Raw genomic sequence first — 12,962 nt, 5'->3', positions numbered from 1 at the left:
AATCCCAGCGGCAAAGCATCTTCATCCATTGCAAGACCAGCATCTTCTATCTTCATCCCTGCGGAAAGTTATGGACGGAGGCGAAGGTCCATCGGTCTGACGTGGAGGTCCATCGGTCCGACAGGGACGTCCTCTTCATTGATTTGAACAATTAGCCTATTGGCTAATTTGAATTTTTCAGCCAATAGGAATGCAACGGTACCCCAATATAAAAGGGGTACCTTGCATTCAATCCTCAGTGGGCAGCAGACCTGCACGTCGGACCAATGGACCTCCGCCTCCATACATCCACGGACCGCTTCACCTCCGCTGGGATGAAGATAGAAGATGCCGGTCCCATGATGGATACAGATGGAACCGTCTGGATGAAGATGCTTCGCTGTTGGCTGTTGTTTTTTGGTGGGTGTTTTTTTTTTATTAGGGCTTTTTTTTATTTTTAATGAGATGTAAAAGAGCTGAATGCCCTTTAAGGGCAATGAACATACAAATGCCCTTTTATTAGTTTTTTTTTAGTTAGGTTTTTTTTTTTTGTAAATGTTAGGGGGTACTTTAATTTTTTGGCAAAAGAGCTGTTAACTTTAGGGCAATGCCCTACAAAAGGCCCTTTTAAGGGCTATTGGTAGTTTATTATAGACTAGTCCTAAAGCCCGTTCACACGGGCCGTGTTGTGTTATATTATTATTATTTTTTTTTTTATTTTTTTTTTTTCTCTCTCTCTCTCTCTCTCTTTTTTTTTAAACTGGGGTATTAGAATTGGAATAATTTTCATTATTTTGGATAGTTTTGTTTGTTATTTTTTGTAATGGTAGTTTTTTTTATTTTTGGGGTGGGTTTCTTTTTAGATTAAGGCTTTAAGTATTATTAGATTTTTTTTAAACAAGTAATGTTAGTTTTTTTTTTTAATTTAAGCTTAGGTTTTATATTTATTTCACAGGTAAGTTTGTATTTATTTTAACTAGGTAGTTAGTAAATAGTAAAATTGTAACTAGCTTGTATTTTAATTATGTTAAAGTTAGGGGGTGTTAGGTTTAGGGGTTAATAGTTTAATCTAGCTCGTTGCGATGTGGGGGATGGTGGTTTAGAGGTGAATTATTTTATTTAGTGTTTGCGATGGTGGGGGGTGGCAGTTTAGGGGTTAATAGGTTTATTTATTTTTGGTGATGTGGGGGGCGGTGGTTTAGAGGTTAATACTAGGTTTGTTAGTGTTGGCGATGTTGGGGGGGCAGTTTAGAGGTTAATAGATTTAGTTAGTGTTGGCAATGTGGGGAAGCAGCGGTTTAGAGGTTAATAGGTTTAGTTAGTGTTGGGGATAGGGGGGCGGCGGTTTAGGTGTTAATAGGTTTAGCTAGTGTCGGCGATGTCGGGGAACGGCGGTTTAGAGGTTAATAGGTTTAGTTAGTGTTGGCAATGTGGGGGCGGCGGTTTAGGGGTTAATAGGTTTAGTTAGTGTTGGCAATGTGGGGGCGGCGGTTTAGGGGTTAATAGGTTTAGTTAGTGTCGGCGATCACGGGGAACGGCGGTTTAGAGGTTAAAAGGTTTAGTTATTGTTGGCAATGTGGGGGGGGCGGCTGTTTAGGGGTCAATAGGTTTAGTTAGTGTTGGCGATGAAGGGGGGCATCGGTTTAGGGGTTAATAGGTTTAGTTAGTGTTGGCAATGTGGGGGGACAGTGGTTTAGGGGTTAATAGCTTAGAGAAATAGCTTAGAGAAAGCCTCATAGGAGTGGAGTCTATTATGACTTCAAGAAAGGATGCTCTGGTCTGAGGAGATAGAGAACTCTTTGGAACTTTGATTCTACAGCCATGATTGCGAAGAAACAACAAATGTTTGTTGATATGAGATACAACTAAAGGTAAAGATTGAGCCTGTACCAAGATATCATCCAGGAAACTACTGAAATACCTTGGGTCTGAATCAAAGACAAGAGGGCTCCCAGAACCTTTGTGAAAATCCTGGGAGCGGTTGCCAGACCAAATGAAAGAGCAACAAACTGATGTTTGTCTTTGAAAGCAAAATGAGGGAACTGATGATGGTCTTTGTGGATAGGAATATGAAGGAACGCATCCTTTAAATTTATTGTGAACATAAACTGCCCCTATTGAACAAGGGTTAGAATTGCTCAAATTGTTTCCATTTTGAAGGTAAGAACTCTGAGAAATTTGTTTAGAGTCTTTACATTCAGAATTGGCCAGAAAGCTCCCTCTTTTCTCCCATTTTGGAATTATGAACAGATTGGAATAAAAACCTTGGCCTTGTTCTGGAATCAGAACTGGAACTATTACTCCAATTAGTTCTAGTTCTTAAACACAGTGAAGAAAGATTTGAGCCTTCAAAGGGTTCTTTGAAACATGGGACAGAAGAATCCTTCCTCTGGGAGGCCTTGATCTGAAACCCATCCTACACCCCTGAGAAACTAGGTTTAGAATCCAAGAATCCTGTACAGTTTTAGACCAGGCATTTTGAAAAAGGCGTAATCTGCTCCCTGCTATTAATATTTATAGGAGCCGTATGTTCATTGCTAATTGGGAGTGGAAGAATACTTTTTGGACTGTTTAGACTTGTTCCAGGAAGGATAAGCTTCCTAGGAAGGTCTGGAAGAGTTTTTTTTTTTAAGGTTTACCTTTTCCATTACACTTCTTATCTTGAGTAACAAAAATAGTAGATATGATGGCGTCTAGATCAGGTGCACATAAAATCTTTCCCTATTTACATATGGTGGGAATGCCCAAAAATAAAAGACTACTGGCACAGGGTGATCAACCACATGTCAGACAAACTGCAATTTACCATCCCAAATACCCCAGAAGCAACCCTTCTTTTCCAATTGCCTACAGTCAAAGCACCACACACACGAGCGCTGATGTTAATAATGCTCACAGGAGCTAAAAGATTGATACCTAAGAAATGGAAGTCGAGGGATGTTCCAACCCTAGAGGAATGGATCCACGCAGTCGATGAACTGCTTATATTGGAAAGATTCCACTACTTCAAAACCAATCAAATAGACACACATGAAATGATGCTAGCCACCTGGAGAGACACTAGTATATAAAAAAAGATAGCTCCGACACCAAATAATGCAATACCAGGAACACCCCCCCCATTCCTTCCCTCCAACCCCTTCCCCCTCCCCTTCCCCCCTTCTTTTCTCTTTTTTTTTTTTTTTTTTTTCTCTCTTTCATTATTGTAGTTGTTTTGACACACAGTTATAACTTACTCTTGATGTTTGAAGTAATATTAGAAAAGTTAAAAAATACAACAGGCTTGTTGGGCATAGCATTTTAATAGAAAATGTATATGAACACATGATAATATGACTTACAACTGCCAGCATCTGTTAATTATTACACTAAACGATTATGTAATGACCTGACTCTGGTATATGATGTAAATGTAATCTTTGAAAAATGCTCAATAAAGCTTGTTTTAAAAAAAATAATAAAAAAAAATCATTCCCTTTAAAGGAAGAGATATTAATTGTATGTGTGTGTGTGTGTGTGTGTGTGTGTGTGTGGGGGGGGGGGTGGAACTCTTGGTGAGATACCACACTTTTTTTTGTAGGACTTGACCCCTGATACCATATCTGCTGACCAAGATTTGAGCCACAAAGCTCTCCTTGTCAAGACTGACGGAGCCATGTTTTTGGTATACATTTCAATGATAGCATCACAAATAAAAGCATTTGCAAAAACAAGGGATATTGGGAAACTCGAGATAGGAGGAATCTTCCCCCAGAATGTTTTTTATAGCTTTTTCAATACCTTTGAGAAAGAAAATTCTAATACCGAAGGATCCTGAATAAAACTCTTCCAAGCCTCCTGAAAGGGTTCAATCTGCCTCCAACCAGAAACTTGTCAGGAATGGGGGCTGCACCTTCATGCAGACTTGGAGGCAGCAGTGGACTTCTTGGTCTACTTGGCTTATTTTCGACTATTGCAATCAGACTATACCAGACATGTTATTAAAATAGAACAAGTTTAGTATAGTGTGATTGCAATATTAGAAATAGACCACACTGTATTGAATGGGTTTACTTCTAATAATGCTGTTGCACTGTAACAAATGTGTTTTTAGTATAAAACATATTTGGTACAATGCAATCGTGATATTAGAACGACATATTTATCCACACATACATACACACATGTTGTATGTGTTTACATTTTTTATTCCTTCCCAATCCAACGCCTTATTATATACTATATCCCTTTAAAACATTTATTTGAATTAAAAGCATACATTTTACTTTTAATATTTATAAATATTAGTGAAATACTTTATTTCTTGTGTCTAACTTTTTTAGCTCAAGCGCAACACATAATTTGCCACGAAGGGTGGGAAAAATGAATGCCCCTAAGCGCATGAAAATCCCTGATGTGTGCAATCCTGAGAGCTCAAGAGCGCTATCCCGAAGCACGCAGTCCCGAAGGCTAACATGCTGTAAAAAAACTAAAAACTAAACTCAGCGTGCCATAAATCCAACTAGAGCAAATTTTTTTTAAAGGGGAATAAAAATAAATATAAGGATTCTGTACCAAGGCTATATATATATTATTATTTATTTATAAAGTGCCAACAGATTCCACAGCGCTGCCCATGGGTACAAGGATAAAAGTACAACGGAGAAACAATACAATAAAAGACAAATGCAGGGGGAATTGAGGGTCCTATTCCCGTGGGAACTTACAATTTAGATGGGAAGGAGGATGGGAAACAGGAGGTGGGGACTGCACATGTGAAAATAATATTAGTGAGGAGATAGATGAGGGCAACTGTTAGGTAAGTGAAGTTCATTTATTAATGAGTCGGGTGATAAGCTTCTCTGAACAAAAAAGGTCTTTGGGGAACGTTTAAAGGAGGAGAGGTTAGGTGAAAGTCTGAAAGCTTGAGGAAGTGTGTTCCAGAGGTTGGTGCCGCACGAGAGAAGTCCTGTAGTCTAGCATGAGAGGAGGTGATGAAAGAGGACGCAAGGAGCAGGTCATTGTTGGATCTTAGGAGGCGGGCTGGAGTATATTTGTTGATGAGTAAGGACCGGTAGGGTGGGGCAGCATTGATGAGGGCTTTGTAGGTCAGGGTGAGAATTTTAAATGTAACTCTGCTGTGAATGGGGAGCCAGTGAAGGGACTCACAGAGAGGTGCAGCAGAAACAGAGCATTGAGAGAGGTGGATTAGTCTGGCAGATGCATTTAGGATGGATTGAAGGGGAGAGAGGCGGGAGAGGGGGAGGCCAGTTAGTAGGTTATTACAGTATATATCAAATAAATATATAATTATAAATGGCCAAACTAGGCTACAGAGTGTCATATAAATAAAAATATGATGCTTACCAACAGACACTCATCTACTAATAAATAGGAATAGAATAGGAGTTTATTGTAGAGCCATAAAAAGAGGCAAAAGACAAGTCCCTGAGACCACTATGGAAGGTTTGTGACAAAATTTCCCATGAGGTGAAAAAGAGGGTCACAAACCATACCCCATATATTGTACATCCCTCTGACAAATAATGTACTCTGAGGGGAAAACAGACCTACAGAGCTCTTGGGGTTTGGGAATCTTTGCCTCCTCCTAGTGGTAAGGAAGAGCAAGTCCCAGGAGTAATGGATTGTGTACTTTCACCACCTGTATGAAAGAAAAACAATTTATAGTTACATACTAAAAACAATGCATAAAATGGTAAACCAAACATGGTACTCTAGGTTATGTATATTGTGGTTTGGTAACAGTGGTCTGGTATAGTATACAAATTCATCAGAACAGCATTTAATATAAAGCATATTTATTTCTTTGTGATTAATGTTTTGTTTTTTCAGCCTAATCATTAATCTCTAACCACATAACTCACCTGTATACCCACTTTATTAATCATGTCTTGAAGTGAGGGCAAGTTACAGTCTTCAGCAAAAGCAGCAACATGACCTCTTGATATTTTTGTGTTGTACAGCTCTTGAATGTCTCCTGGTAAACAAAATAATGGGGTGTAATTACAAAAATAAATTATTTAGTATAAAGCAGCAACATTTAAATGTTTTCAAGTTAGGGTAAATCACTGAAGGGAACTTCATTTATATCTCATCATAATGTCACAAGTATCTTATTTTTTAATATAGTAATTCATCTGTGCAAATATATATTTCATATACATTTTGTATTTAGTTACTATATTTTTAAGGCTGTATTGATGACTTTGTCAACCAGATGATTCACTCATTTGGTAGTTTTAGGGGATAAACAGCTACTCTTCACATAGCAGGGCTATTGTCACATCTAGACAAGTCACAATAGGTCTTAACAAGTAGTATCGGGGTCCCTACACAGTAACTAACACTATTATCACAACAAAAACAGGTAAAATGGACATATACCTTTGAGAGCAGTAGAGGCCAACGTCCATTGATTTTTTTTTATTCTCGCATCTCCAATATTTAAGATCCTCCTCAGAACAAATATGTTTGCAGGATGGTTCACAATGGATTACCATTTCTCTTTATTTATTTTTGCTGAAATTTTGTTTTTTTCTGTACAGCCATAATAGGGAATTCTTAACATGTTCTAAAGCGGAACAATGCTTGTGGGATGATACCACCAGGCCCGGACTGGCCGCAATGTAGTTTAGCCCCGCCCACTGCGACCTCAGTCACGCCACATAGAGAAAAAAATTTTGACTTTTTTTTTTTTTTATATTTAATAAATCTTGTAATTATTTATGTTTGTTTGACTTTGTGTAATACTACTAACTTCTTCAACTGTTGTTTACAAATTCAATTACTCTCTCTGTGACTGTGTGGTCACTCTCTCTCACTGCCGAGACTCAGTGCCAAGGTGCGCACGCGGCGCGGCCGTCGTACCGTTATGACGTGCACGGCGGCCCCACAACCAACTAGTTCTCTGTCTCTGGGCCTGGCTGTGAAATTAATTATCATCATCTCAGACTCATCCTGCCCTGACTTTCAGGGCCGCCGCGGCTGCTGCACCATCTACATTCCAGATTCCATGGGCCTCCCCCTTTTCTGATTGGCCGCACGACAGTCATGCGCACTGCTTCCGGGCCCGGCCTCTGTGAGTGACATCAGACTCCGACGTCACTCACAGTGGCCGGAAGCAGTGCGCACGTGCGGCCAATTAGAATGGGGAGGGAGGAGGGCGAGGGAGGCCCATGGAATCTTCAATCTGGATTCTGACTGGAATGTTTATGGCGCGCAAACTGTGATAGACACACGCCCTGCACGCAGCTACACACTCATGCCGCGTGCCGGGTCCACCACGTGACTTGTGTGTCAGGTTGGAGGTGGAGAAGAGCTGCAGTGCTGGAGGCCTAGAGCAGGCGGCGAGGCCGGAAATATGTCGCCATCATCATGCCATGGGCCGGGTCCGCTGGGCAGGTAGGTGACCGCACTGACCGTAGGTCTGGTGATGGTGGTCTTATTAATATTATAATTATTTATTATATATAGAGTTGACTTGACATGATGATTGACTTATACAGTACAGTACTACTACTAGTAACTAAACTATGATTGTAGTTTACTTTACAGCTTGCTTAGCCTAGTAAGTGATCTAGTCAGCGCTGCTGACTCAGCAGCAGCTGCAGTAGTATAATAATAGTACTAACTAACTAGGACTGGCTGGACGTTCAGTGTGTGAGTGACTGTGTCTATATCTGTCACATGCATCTGAGACTATATACTATGTACAGCTGAGCTGCTCAGTCTCTGAGTCTGTGCTGTGGCCATGGGGAATGCATGAGGATTACACGTGCCATGATGGACTCCTCCATGTCACGTGGCTGCACCACACAGCACACAATATTTATTTTGGTGGGTTGCTTGCTAGTCCTGGGTCAGGTGGTCACTGGTAGGTGGGTCATTGGGAGAAAAAAAAGTTAAAAAAAAAATAAAAAATATATATATATATATTTTTTTACTTAATTCTTTTGGGGGGGGTGGTGTTGGGCCTCTTTGCCCTAAAATGCCCGGGCCTCTTTTTGGTCCCAGTCCGGCCCTGGATACCATTGTACAGAAAGTAGATGAAAAAGCAAAGGGGTAGATGTTTTGTTGTAACCTTTGTGTTGTTGAACCTCTGCTTGTCTTTGACCATATCTTGTCTAACTCTTTGGTACCTTTCTGGCTGAACCTTTGCTGATTTTGCCAAAACAAACACAAACTACTCTTTCAAACTTTTATGGGTCATGTCCTGGGCCTTATACTGAGTGTTGAGTCCAGTGTTGTCACTACTAACTACTCCATCTGAGGGTCCCAACCTGGACTGACAAGTACTTCACTACCACTACTCCTACATTACCAATAGGCCACAATGGACCCTGAAGAAGTAGTGAAAGCTGTGACTCACCAAGAACACTTTCTGGGCATCCATTACACTTATTTACCAAGTCTTGATACTAAACTGGGTCAATTGAGATGTTCAAGGCTTACATACAGATAACAGCTTTACCTAGGCATATCACTTATGCACCTACTATGGACTCTGACCTAACTTTACCTAGACCTACCTCTTTATCTAAACTGTCAATTCCTGAAAAGTTTTATGGCTACTCTGACAAATGTTGTGATTTCCTAAAATTAGTGTTGCCTACACTTCATAAATGACCCTATACCCTTCAACTCATCAGCAGCCCAAGTCACCTTTGTAATCTCACTTCTTAAAGAAAGAGCTCTTGCTTGGGTTTCACCCTTTTTAAGAAAGAGGACCCTATTCTAGATAATTCTTATTTTTGGAAACATTACTAACAATCAGCTAGATTACGAGTTTTGCGTTATGAGTGAAAAAGCTGCTTTTTCACTACCGCTGCTATTACGAGTCTTGTAGGTACAGCTGTACTGCACACTTTTTTGGCCGTCACGCAACGTAACTACCGCACTTTTTAAAAAGTCCTTTTTCAATGGGACTTCCACAGTGCCGGTATTTCGAGTTAGCCTGTCCGGCCAAAAAATGAGCGGTACAGCCTATAACTACAAGATCTGTACCACCACCTGAAAGTCAGTAGTTATAAGTTTTATGTTACAGCTTTGTAACGTAAAACTCATAACTAAAGTGTTACAAAGTACACTAACACTACCTATTAACCCCTAAACCGAGGCCCTCCCACATACCAAACACTAAAATAAATTTATTAACCCCTAATCTGCCGCTCCAGACATTACTGCCACTATAATAAACATATTAACCCCTAAACCGCCGTACTCCCGCAATGGAAAACACTAGTTAAATATTATTAACCCCTAATCTGCTGCCCCCAATGTTGTCGCCACCTACATACACTTATTAATACCTAATCTGCTGTCCCTAACATCGCCGCAACCTACATTACTGTTATTAATCCCTAATCTGCTGCCCCAAAATCGCTGAAAGCTAACTACACTTATTAACCCCTAATCTGCTGCCCCCAATGTCACCGCCACTATACTAAAGTTATTAACCCCTAAACCTAACCCTAAGTCTAACATAACCCTAACGTAACCCTAACCCTAACACCCACTAACATTAACATAATAAAAATAATTCCAAAACAAAATTACAATTAATACCTAAATACCTAATAGTTACATTGTATCTAGCTCATGTTTTATTTTTATTTCACAGGTAAGTTTGTATTTATTTTAACTAGGTAGACTAGTTAGTAAATAGTTATTAACTATTTACTAACTACCTAGTTAAAATAAATACAAAGTTACCTGTAAAATAAAACCTAACCTGCCTTACACTAAAACCTAACATTACACTAACATTAAATTCATTAAATTACAAAAAACATTTATCTAAATTACAAAAAATAATAAACACTAAATTACACAAAATAAAAAAGAAATTATCAAATAGCCTACATTAAACTGCCAATGGCCCTTAAAACGTCCCCAAAGAAATCAGCTCTTTTACCTGTAAAAAAAAATACAAACAACCCCCCAACAGTAAAACCCACCACCCACACAACTAACCCCCCCAAATAAAAACCTACCTAAAAAACCTAAGCTCCCCATTGCCCTGAAAAGGGCATTTGGATGGGCATTGCCCTTAAAATGGCATTTAGCTCTTTTACGGTGCCCAAAGTCCTTAATCTAAAAATAAAACCCACCCAATAAACCCTTAAAAAAACCTAACACTAACCCCTGAAGATCCACTTACAGTTTTTGAAGACCGAACATCCATCCTCATCCAGCCAGGAGAAGTCTTCATCCAAGACGCAAGAAGCCCTCAAAGAAGCCGGGAGAAGTCTTCATCCAAGCGGCAAGAAGTCTTCGTCCAGACAGCATCTTCTATCTTCATCCTTCTGACGCGGAGCGGCTCCATCTTCAAGACATCCGGCGCGGAGCATCCTCTTCTTTCGCTGGCTATTGAAGAATTAAGTTTCCTTTAAATGACGTCATCCAAGATGATTGGAACAGCCAATAGAATGCAAGCTCAAGCCTATTGGCTTATTGAATCAGCCAATAGGATTAAAGCTCAATCCTATTGGCTGACTGCATTAGCCAATAGGATTTTTTACCCTTTAATTCCGATTGGCTGATAGAATTCTATCAGCCAATTGGAATTCAAGGGACGCCATCTTGGATGACGTCATTTAAAGGAAACTTCATTCTTCAATAGCCAGTGAAAGAAGAGGATGCTCTGTGCCGGATGTCTTGAAGATGTAAGTGGATCTTCGGGGGTTAGTGTTAGGTTTTTTTAAGAGTTTATTGAGTTGGTTTTATTTTTAGATTGGGGACTTTGGGCACCGTAAAAGAGCTAAATGCCCTTTTAAGTGCAATGCCCATCCAAATGCCCTTTTCAGGGCAATGGGGAGCTTAGGTTTTCTAGGTAGGTTTTTATTTGGGAGGGGTTGGTTGTGTGGGTGGTGGGTTTTACTGTTGGGGGGTTGTTCGTATTTTTTTTTTACAGGTAAAAGAGCTGATTTCTTTGGGGCAATGCCTCGCAAAAGGCACTTTTAAGGGCATTGGCAGTTTAGTGTAGGCTATGTTTTTTTTTGGGGGGGGGGCTTTTTTATTTTGATAGGGCTATTAGATTAGGTGTAATTAGTTTGATATTTGATCATTTCTTTTTTATTTTGTGTAATTTAGTGTTTATTATTTTTTGTAATTTAGATAAATGTTTTTTGTAATTTAATTTTAGTGTAATGTTAGGTTTTAGTGTAAGACAGGTTAGGTTTTATTTTACAGGTTACTTTGTATTTATTTTAACTAGGTAGCTAGTAAATAGTTAATAACTATTTACTAACTAGTCTACCTAGTTAAAATAAATACAAACTTACCTGTAAAATAAAAATAAAACCTAAGATAGATACAATGTAACTATTAGTTATATTGTAGCTAGCTTAGGGTTTATTTTACAGGTAAGTATTTAGTCTTAAATAGGAATTATTTAGCTAATAATAGTAATTTTTATTTAGATTTATTTTAATTATATTAAAGTTAGGGGTGTTAGGGTTAGACTTAGATTTAGGGGTTAATATATTTATTTAGTGTTAGTGATGTGGGAGGTCAGAGGTTTAGGGGTTAATAACTTTAGTATAGTGGCGGCGGTGACGTTGGGGGTGGCAGATTAGGGGTTAATAAGTGTAATGTAGGTGTCGGTGATGTCGGGGCGGCAGATTAGGGGTGTTTAGACTCAGGGTTTATGTTAGGGTGCTAGGTTTCAACATACATTTTCTTTCCCCATTGATTCATTGGGGCTGCATTACGGAGCTTTACACTCCATTATTGCAGGTGTTAGGCTTTTTTTTTAGTCAGCTCTCCCCATTGATGTCTATGGGGAAATCGTGCACAAGCACGTAAAAGCAGCGCTGGTATTTGTGTGCAGTTTGGAGCTCAACACTGCCATATTGCCCACAAATACAGTTTTTTTGGAAACCTAAACCTGTAATATCAACGCTATTAAAGGTGAGCGGTGGAAATAACTTGCAAGTTATTACCGAGCCACTCATAATGCAAAACTTGTAATCTGGCCATCTGTTTGATAAACCTTGACGTGCAGCCACAGCAGAGGCAGCTTTACTAGATCTTCAAAAAGGTACTAACTCAGTAGCCCATTATGCCGAGTTTTGTACTCTGGCTGCTGATACCAGTTGGGACCAGAATGGCTTAGAAGTGATCTTTCTTAAAAGTCTATCAGATAAACTCAAGGAAGGGTTGGTTTTTGAGACTATTTAGAACAATTTTTAGGTTTATGTACTTGTCAAGACACAAGACACCTAGGAAGGCTTCAAGAGAAGGACCATGCACAAAAAGCTAATAGACCAATCATTTGTCTGGAACCCCGCTTTGTGTTTTCTCCTACTACTACTACATAGTAGATAAAGTTGAAAATAAGACAGAAGTCAAAGTTCAACCAATACAAATCTTAATATATTTACAAAAAAGCTCTAGTGATTCCATTAAAAAGGTGACCCATTTAACATAAGCAATCATATCCCTAAATTCTGTTTCTAGTAATGTATCTAAACCATTTTAAACATATCTAAGGTATTGGCATTTACTACCTCCTTAGGTAAAGAGTTCCACAATTAGATTTTTCTTACAGTGAAAAACCATTTATGTTGCTGGAGAGTTAATTTTCTTTCCTCCAGCCTTAAATTGTGATCTCTTGCCACAAACAATTGTCTTGGAATAAACAGAGCTTTTGCTATCTCTGTATATGGACCTTGAATATATTTATATAGAGTAATTATGTCACCTCTCAAGCACCTTTTTTTCTAAAGAAAACAGACCCAGTTTAGCTAGCATCTACTCATAGCTTAAATTCTCTATTCCCCATATTTGTTTTGTGGACCTTCTGTGAACATTTTCTAAGTCTATGTCTTTTTTTGAGATTGGTCCCCAGAACTGCACTCCATACTCAAGGTAAGGTCTTACCAGGGATTTATTTATTGACAGAATAATGCTTTCCACCCTTGCATCAATGCCTCTTTTAATACATACTAGTATCTTATTAGCCTTAGAGGCCACTGCCTTGC

The 12,962-nt window shown here is 39.1% G+C and overlaps 1 protein-coding gene across 1 annotated transcript in view; it reads right to left on the bottom strand.

The window, feature by feature from the left end:
• GLT8D2 (glycosyltransferase 8 domain containing 2) overlaps positions 1-12,962 on the bottom strand; it is a 369,196-nt gene that overhangs the window by 67,135 nt on the left and 289,099 nt on the right. Inside the window, exon 7 of the mRNA XM_053716966.1 lies at positions 5,844-5,956. Within this exon, the coding sequence (XP_053572941.1) occupies positions 5,844-5,956 (113 nt within the window). The remainder of the gene's footprint in view (positions 1-5,843; positions 5,957-12,962) is intronic.

This window comes from Bombina bombina, chromosome 6, assembly GCF_027579735.1.
Source record: "Bombina bombina isolate aBomBom1 chromosome 6, aBomBom1.pri, whole genome shotgun sequence".
Lineage (NCBI taxonomy): Eukaryota > Metazoa > Chordata > Amphibia > Anura > Bombinatoridae > Bombina > Bombina bombina.
Note: the sequence above shows the minus strand (reverse complement) of the source record. Positions and strands in the feature narration are given on the sequence as shown.